This window comes from Dermacentor silvarum, chromosome 1 (genome assembly GCF_013339745.2).
Source record: "Dermacentor silvarum isolate Dsil-2018 chromosome 1, BIME_Dsil_1.4, whole genome shotgun sequence".
Taxonomy (NCBI): Eukaryota; Metazoa; Arthropoda; class Arachnida; order Ixodida; family Ixodidae; genus Dermacentor; species Dermacentor silvarum.
The window spans coordinates 296,926,888-296,938,461 of record NC_051154.1 but is presented as its reverse complement, the minus strand read 5'-3'; the positions used below and the strand labels follow the sequence as shown (position 1 = coordinate 296,938,461).

General features: G+C 48.5%; 1 protein-coding gene and 1 long non-coding RNA gene across 2 annotated transcripts; both read right to left on the bottom strand.

The window, feature by feature from the left end:
- Positions 1-2,415: 2,415 nt before the first annotated feature.
- LOC119437243 (uncharacterized) lies at positions 2,416-8,947 on the bottom strand. The gene is made up of 5 exons (XM_037704284.2): positions 8,443-8,947; positions 4,046-4,146; positions 3,782-3,900; positions 2,695-2,838; positions 2,416-2,541 (listed from the first exon to the last, which is right to left on the bottom strand). The coding sequence occupies exons 1-4, from the start codon at positions 8,838-8,840 to the stop codon at positions 2,695-2,697; spliced, it is 762 nt and encodes a 253-aa protein (XP_037560212.1). The 5' UTR covers positions 8,841-8,947; the 3' UTR covers positions 2,416-2,541.
- Positions 4,565-6,168, bottom strand: LOC125942218 (uncharacterized). The gene is made up of 2 exons (XR_007464914.1): positions 5,716-6,168; positions 4,565-4,698 (listed from the first exon to the last, which is right to left on the bottom strand). It is a non-coding gene; the product is annotated as an uncharacterized LOC125942218 (long non-coding RNA).
- Positions 8,948-11,574: the final 2,627 nt, after the last annotated feature.

The following is an 11,574-nucleotide window of genomic DNA, read 5'->3' as shown; positions in this document are numbered from 1 at the left end:
TCCCTTTAACATTTCCATCATAAATAATTCCAAGGTAGCTGACTTGTTCTATTTGTGGAATAGTTGAATGACCGCATGAAATGAATTTAACTGGGTCTTGTAGAGGCAAGACAATTAAGAGCAGCGCTCTTAATTGCATTAAGGAACAAGCGGATACTGTCCAGCCATGCCTCTAACTCGCATAAGAATTTCTGTGAGCACTCGCACAGTGACTGAATATCACTTGCCGAAAGAAAAATACGCTACATCATCAGCGTAAACGTATATACATGCTTACATAAGGATGACAAGGAATGGAGCTGAGCAAGATATTCAACAACAGTGGGGGTTAAAACTGTGCCTTGCGGAACCCCGCGCGTTTATCTGAATTTTCCTGCTGAAATTCCACTTTGCGCACAGTAAAACACCCAGCCGTGCAAGAAGTCAGCAGGCCATGTTACAAAGTATTCAGTAATACAATATCCAAGCTGCATCCTCTCTATTAAAATAGGGTATTCCACCCTATCGTATATGCTTTAGAAATGTCTAGTGTAACTAGAACCGCACGTTGTGGTAACGTGCCAACTGAATACGGCTCTCTAGGTGAACGTGTGCGCTCCAGATTGACATCCCTGGCCTAAATCCAATTTGGAAGGGACTCAATAATTTTCCTGTGGTCACCAATTTAATCGTAAAATGCGTGCGAGTAATAGTACTTTGATTAATTTTACAAAATTGGATGTTAGAGAAATAGGCCGAACATTGTCCTAGTACAAACCTTCTGCTTTGGTCTTCAAGCAGTGGAATCACCTTCACGATTCTCCACGCAGGAGGGATCCATGTATATTGTATAGAATAGTTTATGGCATCTAACAAAAGCTTAGGAGCGACATCAAACAAAATTTTAAGCATCTTAGTAGTTAGTCCATCGGAACCTGTGGCTGCAGCTGGTAAACCTAAAACCCGCCGTGGTTGCTCAGTGGCTATGGTGTTGGGCTGCTGAGCACGAGGTCGCGGGATGGAATCCCGGCCACGGCGGCCGCATTTCGATGGGGGCGAAATGCGAAAACACTCGTGTACTTAGATTTAGGTGCACGTTAAAGAACCCGAGGTGGTCCAGATTTCCGGAGTCCACACTACGGCGTGCCTCATAATCAGACCATGGTTTTGGCACGTAAAACCCCATAATTTTTTTAACATGAACAACATAGGACAATTTTGACAAAGAAATCTCTTCAAAATCTTTTATTGTGCCCTGTCTCTGAGGTCAGCAGGAAAGACACGTCGCGAATATCTCACGATTACATCTAGAATCCGCTTTTTCACGGGGGTTTGCAAGTTTACACGCGCGTAAAAAGCATCGCGGAAACTTGGATTTCGTTCCGCAAGGTTACAAGTCCGAAGATATTTCACAATGTTGCGCTGTCAACCACTTACAAAACAAAACTGTTCAAAAAAGAAAAGCGGAAGACACACGAGCACGGCGTTCACCGGCTGCCACTTATAGAAGCCTTCTTTAACCATCTCTCGGAAATGCAAACAATCTCCAGCCATTTTCTCGTTCAGCCACCATGGGGTTGATGGATAGTACATGTATCTGTCTGATCTTCGCGCTTGTGAATTCAGAAGTTCTTCTGACTTCGTTCATTACGCTTTACCTGGGTCTAAATTTGACTAGACTTCAAAGCAATTTAAACTTTTTTTAAATGCAGAATGTAATAAGACTCTGCAAGCACACATAATCGCTGCTAAGTGCACAGGTTCCGCTTGTCCATGCGTCCGTGGCACATTGGTTTCAGTATCGGGCTTCTGGGCTAGAGGTGCTGTGTTCGAATCCGGCCATCGGACAAATTGAATAGTGTCTATTTAAAATACAGTACCTTCTCAAAAAATGATCACTTTGCAAAGTCACGAAGCCATGTAAAGCCAGAAGAACGAAGGTTGGTCAAATCCACGCATTACCCATCATCATCGTGCTGGGTCAGCTGGCCTGCTTGCAGCTCTCGTAGACGCTGACGACATGGCTGCCTCTAGTAAGTGCATGAAACGCTATTCGGGCCAAGCAATCACACGTTCACCATAGGCATTGGCAGAAGGGGCTGTCACTGTACATGCTGAATGGGCGCCAAGACGTGCCTGTTGGGAAGTTTACCTGTCTCGTGGCAAGTGCATCTTCAGCTTACTTTATTCTGTGCGAAATTAACTTTCCGTAAGGTACGCACCGGAACCAGGGCGTACTTATTTATCTACAGAGGGCGCTCCCACTTTTTTTTTTATTCTTTCAGGGCGGCAAATGGCTTGCGGCATTGCCATGTGGGCAGCAAGTCTATTTTTTGTATTGCTCAGTAGCCACACCACCATGGCATGGTTTGTCTTCGCTGTATTTCAATATGCAATTAAACAAATAAAAAAAGAACACGTATTGGTACCAAGAAATATGCTTTTATTAGTGTTATTACACAAGCAATGAAAGCCACAATGTTGTGAAAACAGTGCAAAATATATATCTCATTAAATTAGCACGCTTTGGTCTTGAACCACTTGTTGCGTGGACGCGAGAGACTGCAAGCAAAAAAAAAAAGAAACAAAAATGAATAAAGCACGGATCATGGTTTCATCAGCTGTAGAAGGAAAAGAGAGAAAGATGAGGACAGGGAAATGTCCAGTGCATCGATTTGGAAAAGAAAAAGCTAGCAAGCAAAGCACAACACCCACCTAGATTTCTTGTGAAAATGGGTGACAGCAACAAAATGATCTGACAAATTGGCGGACGACCAACGTGCTGAGGATGTGTCTGCTGTTGTCCACAATTCGAACGTTCACTTGGACACGGTAACTGTTGTTACACTTCAGAGCGATCTGCAACACATACAAAGGACGGTAGTTTCTGGTGTTGAGCTTTCAGATTGGAGAGGAGAAGCTCCTAAATGATGGAGTTAGTAAATAGAATGCATGCTGATTCATTTAATGCTTAATTACTCACGACATCGCAGAAATAAGGTATATTGAATAAAATGCAGGTTTATTTATGGTTTTCGTTATGCATATGACAGTATACATATTTACTAAAATCAAAAACCAGCCCACTTGAAGCACCAATGCTTTAGTGTGCAACAGGGCAGCCCTACTTGCCCGGAGTGGACTGCCCACTTGTGATAATGAAGTTGAATACTTCCATTACCACAAGGTAAACTCGCTGCAGAACTGGCCTGACAAATCCTGTACTACCTCTCCTGCGAAGGTAAACTTTAAATTAAGGGGTTTGGGGTCACAATCTAGGCTGAGAGGGGTTCAGTTATGGACACCCATACACAATTCAGCCTATTTATGACGTCACGGCTTCCGTTGATTCATGCGTCATGACAGCGAAAATAATCTAAAGCATTTCGGTCTCCTTGGGGCCCCATATGGTCATTTGTGCCACTTTTGTTTAACGAGATACCACAATGACCAAAAAGGAACCGGTATAAAAGGGACCAGTATAATTGTAAGACCACATGTTGCTTGCTTGCTGGGCTCGGAAGTCGACTCGGGGAAGCCATCGCAGGCACGCACCAAGAGACGAGACAGGGCAGCACGGTAAAAACGTCTAGCACTCGAGGTGTCATGTCTTAGGGATGTCTTCCCCAAACATAGCTGGGCCAGCGTTGAACCGGCGCACACTGCACTTGACGACCGTCCTGTCCTGCGTCTCAGTGCAAAATGTGCGCTCGTTCAAATCTGCGAAGTACAGTGCAACTTACTAACGGCAACCTTATCCGCAAGCGTGGCTAAAATGGACAACCGGCGAACGAACTCTTACCGGAGGTGGTTCCGTGGTGAAGCAGTCGTTGGAGAAGAGCTTCAGCCGAGTAAACGACAGCACCCAGCCGTTCCACGACGAACCGGGATGCGATGAATCCGGGTGGAAGTACTGACCAACTGCACGAGACAAGTCCAAGGACACGCCCCAGTACTCAACCTTACTGCACCACAAACAAACGAACAGAGAAACGCAAAGATCGACGCCGTATTCGGGAGGCGTCGACAATAAGGCTGACGCCGGGAGCATCTCACGCGCACTGACCGCATTCGCCCCCAGTGGCATCCATAAAGCTGAGCCAGGCCGTGTACTGCAAGGCGTCCACCAAGTTTGTACAGAGAAACGAAGGTGCTGGATGCATGAATCTGCATGCGAGAGAGAAATAGTCGAGGGACGACACTTTTTTTGACGAATGCAGTTGTCACGCGACGGAGATACATGCGCATGCACCAAACCGAGCAGCTAAAACACCAAGCATAGAGAAAGGAATTCAACAAGAGGAGACACTCCCATAGGGCCCAGCGGCCGAATTGACTGCAGCGTGCCAAGCGGTCGGTGTCGATCCCTTACATCACTGCCGGTTTCGGTTTGGGGCGCGCGTATTTTGAACGCAAGCTAGCACGCCGGCTGCGCTCCCCCCCCCCCCCCCCTCCCCCTTCCCTTTTTTTTTTTTTGGTCTTCGTGCAGAATCAGTTTATTATTTAGTAAAAATGATTGCGAACGATCTTGTAAAGTCCAATCGAATCTGTGCCACGTGCAATTTCACAAAGTAGACGCAAGACCTTTTGTGCAATGAGGAAATATTTATTTTGCTCTATATAAAAGCTCGTTCCGCGCTTTTTGTGCGTTCATCCAACGTTGTGACACCAGCAGGTAAGGCAGTAGTTCCTGTATGAAGCTCCACCGGACGGTACCAGCTGAAAAAAAAAGTAAATTACAAGCATGTTACGTTTGCAAGCACGTAACAGCATGTTACAAGCATGAATCATTTTGGTATTTAGACATAGGAATACTGCGAGGCGAAACGTGCGAAAGCGGTGAATGGGCGGCATTACAAACAAAAGCAATTCGCTTTTACATACATGGCGTAGAAAATACCCGACTCATCCCAAACATATATGAAAACATCTGATTTTAAGCGTTCCCTCATTTCCGGGCATTATTTCCTGCACTTAGGCAGCACAAATACACGAGCGACTTCGCGTTTCCAAAACTTGGCCTCGGGCGACGCGACGGTACGCGACATACACAGAGACGGACGCAACAGGCACTCAAGACAAATGAGTGGGTGCAATGCCTTTTTTCAGTCCTTTAGAAGACGTAATTTTCGAATTACAAGTTTCTGATATGTTCGTCGTTCGCGCGTTCTGCCGGCGCCAGCAGCACACCCCATGTTATCACTCTTGGCAATCTCCCATCGCGTTTTCAACAGGCGTGAGTACCGAAAGAAGGTATATGTTGTTGCGGAGCCACAAAAAAAAACGTCACAGACTTGTCCCTCTAAGATTCATTACACGCCAAACTAACTTTATCACCACGGCCGAGCTGCTTATCGCTAACTGCGTCACAGCGCGCTGTGCGGCCAGCGTGCCTCAAAAGTATACTTTTGAGGCACGCTGGCACGAAATTACTTTTCAGTAATGTCTGGCGTCAGAGAGAGCGGCACAAACTTCTAGCAAGATGCACTAGACTACAGACCACGGCTGAGTTCTCGCTAACTGCGACACGGCGCCCTGTGCGGCCAGTGTGGCTCAAAAACCGAAATAAGTTACAATAGTCCCCTAGGAAGCGTCAGAAACATGTCTCAGCACGATTCATTTACTCAAATTAACTGCGCCAGGATGGCCGAGCTGTTTTTCGCTAACTGCGTCTTAAGTCTCGGTCCCGTGCCGTAAGCCTAATTGCGTCGTAGACTGTGAAACAAGATTTCTCACCTTGCCGTAGTCCAATAGTGCAGTGGTGTCTTGTCCCAGTGCAGAAGGAACGCAAGAATACGCCGAGAGCCCAATAAACCAGGTTACATTTAAAAAAGAAAAAAAGAATGAGACAGACGGGTCACCGCGCGCGAGCGCTCAAACGCGCGCGCAGCCATCCTCGCTGGCTTCGGGGGAATGTCTGGCGGATGACGCATGTATCTGGCGCGTCATTGACCTGTGGCTAGGTAAGGCAAGGAAAATAAGTCGCAAAGCTTAAGTTCATTTATACGCAAAACTTTTTAGTTTTCGCGGCAAAGAATTAAAAAAAAAAATAAATCAATGCCTGTTAACTTAAGTTCACTTTCTTTTTTTTCGATGCTCGCGGCAGCTAACGTTCGGTGTCAAAAGTATAGCGTGACGTATGGTGACGTGTTTCCTGTTGCCAGTTTTTGCCGAGTGTCCCCTCTTGTTGAATTTCTTTCTCTATGCACCAAGTATGAATGCATGGCGCCAAACTTTGAAAGCCAGGAACTGAGAGCAAAATATGTGGGTCATGCATCGGAGCTTGTACCTCGTATCTCAATGTAGCACAGCCCGTAGCCACGAAACCCATTGGCGCTGCTGAATCGGTTTAAACTGCAGGGATGCCTTCGCAAGATGAAAAAAAAAAAAAAAGTGGTTATCGTTCACGTTATAAGCATCTAACGTGACGGGTATTTTGTCCGTTGCGTTCGGACCAGCATATAGACCACGGTCTGGTGTTTGAATACAGCACCTCCTCAGCAGGAACACTAATGTGTGCTCGGAACCCCGATTCCAACAACCGAAGTCAGAACGCTGTCCCTGGTTGGGATCTTGCAATGTTTCTGAAAGCGAACCGTTAGATCGCCTCCTCGAAAGACGGCGGGAAACTGGCATCACTATCCGCAACATTGTGATCAAAATAATAGACCCTAAAATGCACGACGATGCCGCAACTGACTACGCAAGCTCCGTAGCAGAAAACGGCGTCCGCGCATGTGCTAAAGCAAGAATGAGCGCGGCGTGCGTTTCTCTCAAGCGCTGCTCTGTGGTATGCCTGTATTATCGAACGGGAAAATGCGCACGCATACGATGCGCAGATTTAAAGGCCACGCCAACATCCGTCCCATTCGAGATGGATGGGCTGCGAAAAAAAAAAAAAAAAAAGCTCCGTCGCATGCCCCCGCGCGAGGGACACGTGTAAATGCAGAGCATAGTGGGGTTCCGTGGTGTTGGTGGTCTGGGTTGAGAGAGAAGAGAGAATCGTAAGTAGGTAACGTAAAGTTGTTATTATTTTATTGGCATCACTGCGATTCTGATTATTATATTATTATTGCTTCTCTGTTCTCTTCCTTTTCTTTCTTCTCTTCAGAGGTTGCGTCGACGAGGGGGATGCCTCCGGTTACGTCCGTCCCTCTCTGCGGGGCCTCTGGGGAGCGTGGTCGTTGAGATGGTGAGTGAGTGGCGAGTGTCGATTTAGCGCATGACGAGCACGACCACCTTGTGGTCGCTAAAGTGGACGGTGAGAGGGTCCGTGAGTAGGGGCTGGACGCACAAGGATGAGGAGGAGGACGCGAAGACGAGGTCTATGCAGGACCCATGGATGGTGGTCGGCTGCCTGCTGTTGACGGGGTTGTGGTCATACACGCAGTCGAGACCGTAACGGTCGCGCACGTGCCTGACGATCCAGTCGTCTTTGCGAACGTCGACGTTGAAGTCGCCGACGAGGACTATGGGTCGTCGTTTTCTTTGCGTTTCTGGTTGTTCTGGTTGTCGTCGTTGCTGGCGTCGATGGTCGTTCATGGCCAGTTCGAGGAACTCTGCAACGGCGTCTCGGTTGAGTTTCGGCGAGAGGTAGAAGGTGATTACGGTGATCTCGCCGTCGTCTTGGCCTTGGCCGTGACGGTAGGCGTCGTCGCACACGGCGGTGAAGCCGGCGTATTCGCCGCGCGTGTCGGCGTTACTCCAGCTGTGACGGACCATCCCTCCTCGCCACGTACGATGTCTTGAACTGGTGCTTCGGCGCTGATTTTGGATTGCGTCGAGGTACTAGTTGAAGGTCTTGCTTCCATCGCTTATCAACTGCGACCGCCGACGAACGCAAGAGTTGACGAGTGGAGCCCGCGCCAACCCGCTTTATATTCCTAGCGCGCGTTAGAGGGAGAGGGGGTGGAGAGAGGGCGCGCTATCACGCCAGCACCTGCTGTTGCTACGGTGCTTGCAGCGCCGGAGTGCGACTCAACTACGACGCTTCGCGCGCTGCACATGTGCTGCAAGCGTGATGCGGGAGAGGAGGAGTGGGGGAGAGGGCGCACCTGTGCTCGAGCTGTTGCGGACGGACGACGCACGCTACATGCGAGTTAAATGCATTGAAAAATCGAACAGCCTTCCTGCCCTGCGAACGTGAACGCATGTCCAGCGAAACTGTATCAAACACCACACATGGTCGAGCATTGTATTCACGCTGTTTTTCTGGCGTTTTTAATTTCCGTAGCCTAGCCATGGCAGTCTTAGAATGAACTGAATGAGTTGCTAGACGGGTCTTTCTTTTGTATATGAAAGCGTGGTGACGTGACTAAGTATGTATGCTGTATGCCTGACTGCAAAGAAAGATATGCCGTTTACCTTCAATTAACCTGGAGTTGTGTTTACGCCACGAAATGTTCCGACCAACGAGAGGTATACAGCTGCGCTGTAAAAAAAAAAAAAAAAATAACCATTCACCTGCCCTGTGTGTCGATCAGCAGTTCCATCTTAGGCAGCAGGAACTCGTGCTTGTTGACGAGCGCGACGTGGGGAACCATGGCCAGCAGACTCGGCACGATTGCACGCTTCTGATCCGCGTTGTCCTTGGCTGGGAACTTGGGCCAACCGCTCCAGTCATGAACTTCGTCCGGGTGGTGACTGGGAAGGTCCACCGGGCGCTCGACGTTGGGCTGGATCCACAGGCCCATCTGTGGCTCTCTCGCAACGGCGCCGGCTGCGATGATGGAATCCAGGAGCTTTGCGCTGGGGGTGGTCGGCACGTATTCGATGTCGATATCCTCCGACTGGGACGCTGCGGCCTGAGCGACGTCGCTGCTGCTGCTCGCCCAAAGCTTGCAATCGCCCCCCAGCAGCATTGGGTAGCCGGTGTAAGCGCTATCCTAGCAGTCGTCATCCCCGCAGAGACCAGCGGCAGCAGCATGGCCCGACGACGCCATCCCCGAGGCACAAGCAGCGAGAGCGGCTGGAGTGGATCTGTGACTGTTCAATTACTGCCGATTGGCTGTGCAGTGACTCGTTTTATAGCGTGTTCGGGAAGTGTATTACTCCGGAGTGCCCATGCATAACGTCTTGTCTGCTGCAAATGGGCGTGTTCTCGTTTTTCTGTTCCACGCTTGTCTCCTCGCCCTCGAACCGCAGGATCGAGGCCGAAAATTTTGTATCAGTGTTTTTAAAGCGAAGGTTTGTACCTCTACCAGCCAAGGGTTCTGTCGTGTCCGTCGTTGTAAGCAAAAAACGATCCCGATGAACCGCTAACAATTGCAGGTATATATATATAGCAGTATAGCTTACTTGAATTCAGGCATTCAGCGTGCAACCATAGAGAAAGAAATTCAAGAAGAGGGGACACTCGGCAAAAACTGGCAACAGGAAACACGTCGCCATACGTCACGCTATACTTTTGACACCGAACGTTAGCTGCCGCGAGCATCAAGAAAAAAAAAAAGAAAATGAACTTAAGTTAACAGGCATTGATTTATTTTTAACATTCTTTGCCACGAAAACTAAAACGTTTTGCGTATAAATGAACTTGAGCTTTGCGACTTATTTTCCTTGCCTTACCTAGCCACAGGTCGATGACGCGCCAGTTACATGCGTCATCCGCCAGACACTCCCCCGAAGCCAGCGAGGATGGCTGCGCGCGCGTTTGAGCGCTCGCGCGCGGCGACCCGTCTGTCTCATTCTTTTTTCTTTTTTAAGTGTAACCTGGTTTATTGGGCTCTCGGCGTATTCTTGCGTTCATTCTGCACTGGGACAAGACACCACTGCACTATTGGACTACGGCAAGGTGAGAAATCTTGTTTCACTGTCTACGACGCAATTAGGCTTACGGCACGTGACCGAGACTTAAGACGCAGTTAGCGAAAAACAGCTCGGCCATCCTGGCGCAGTTAATTTGAGTAAATGAATCGTGCTGAGACATGTTTCCGACGCTTCCTAGGGGACTATTGTAAGTTATTTCGGTTTTTGAGCCACACTGGCCGCACAGGGCGCCATGTCGCAGTTAGCGAGAACTCAGCCGTGGTGTGTAGTCTAGTGCATCTTGCTAGGAGAAGTTTGTGCCGCTTTCTCTGACGCCAGACATTACTGAAAAGTAATTTGGTCACTTTCTGGGGTACTTTTGAGGCACGCTGGCCGCACAGCGCGCTGTGACGCAGTTAGCGATAAGCAGCTCGGCCGTGGTGATAAAGTTAGTTTGGCGTGTAATGAATCTTAGAGGGACAAGTCTGTGACGTTTTTGTGGCTCGGCAACAACATATACTTTCTTTCGGTACTCACGCCTGTTGAAAACGCAATGGGCGATTGCCAAGAGTGATAACATGGGGTGTGCTGCTGGCGCCGGCAGAACGCGCGAACGACGAACATATCAGAAACTTGTAATTAGAAAATTACGTCTTCTAAAGGACTGAAAAAAGGCATTGCACCCACGCATTTGTCTTGAGTGCCTGTTGCGTCCGTCTCTGTGTATGTCGCGTACCGTCGCGTCTCCCGAGGCCAAGTTTTGGAAACGCGAAGTCGCTCGTGTATTTGTGCTGCCTAAGTGCAGGAAATAATGCCCGGAAATTGGGGAACGCTTGGAAATCAGATGTTTTCATATATGTTTGGGATGAGTCGGGTATTTTCTACGCCATGTATGTAAAAGCGAATTGCTTTTGTTTGTAATGCCACCCATTCACCGCTTTCGCACGTTTCGCCTCGCAGTATTCCTATGTCTAAATACCAAAATGACTCATGCTTGTAACATGCTGTTACGTGCTTGAAAATGTAACATGCTTGTAATTTACTTTTTTTTTCAGCTGGTACCGTCCGGTGGAGCTTCATACAGGAACTACTGCCTTACCTGCTGGTGTCACAACGTTGGATGAGCGCACAAAAAGCGCGGAACGAGCTTTTATATAGAGCAAAATAAATATTTCCTCATTGCACAAAAGGTCTTGCGTCTACTTTGTGAAATTTCACGTGGCACAGATTCGATGGGACTTTACGAGATCGTTCGCAATCATTTTTACTAAATAATAAACCGATTCTGCACGAAGAGCAAAAAAAAAGGAGGGGGGAGGCGCAGCCGGCGTGCTAGCTTGCGTTCAAAATACGCGCGCCCAAAACCGAAACCGGAAGTGATGTAAGCGATCGACACCGACGGCTTGGCACGCTGCAGTCAATTCGGCCGCTGGGCCCTACGGGAGTGTCCCCTCTTGTTGAATTCCTTTCTCTATGATATGACGATCGCATCGCTTCGCGGCATGCGCAGACGCTGCTACGATTGCTACATTTGCGCTGGCTCCTGGAAAGTTCCTGCAGCATGACGTCGACAATAGAATAGCAAAGTGTGTGCGAGAGGAGAGCAACAAGTCTTTCATCATGCAGCCAGTGGGTTAGCCAGAAATATGTTTCGGAGGTGTGAATGCATTGAGGGACCGGGGACAGGAATTTCAGGGGAAGGGGGGAGGGGGGTGCACGTGCGTGGTGTGCCACCTCCTGGCTATACGCCTCTGCATACAGCAAACCGCCTTAGATGAAAGGTATTGCGCGAACTGCAAGAAAATTTCGTGTGCCACACGAATGATTATACACACCAACTGACATGGA

What these genes read in the sequence shown, in the direction of transcription:
- LOC119437243 (XM_037704284.2), bottom strand. Translation starts at nt 8,840, where the DNA reads ATGCTGCTGGGGGGCGATTGCAAGCTTTGGGCGAGCAGCAGCAGCGAC. An exon ending in CTGATCGACACACAGGGCAG is followed by an intron (nt 4,147 to 8,442) that starts GTGAATGGTTAT and finishes TCTCGCATGCAG; the next exon opens with ATTCATGCATCCAGCACCTT. An exon ending in TCACCACGGAACCACCTCCG is followed by an intron (nt 2,839 to 3,781) that starts GTAAGAGTTCGT and finishes TATGTGTTGCAG; the next exon opens with ATCGCTCTGAAGTGTAACAA.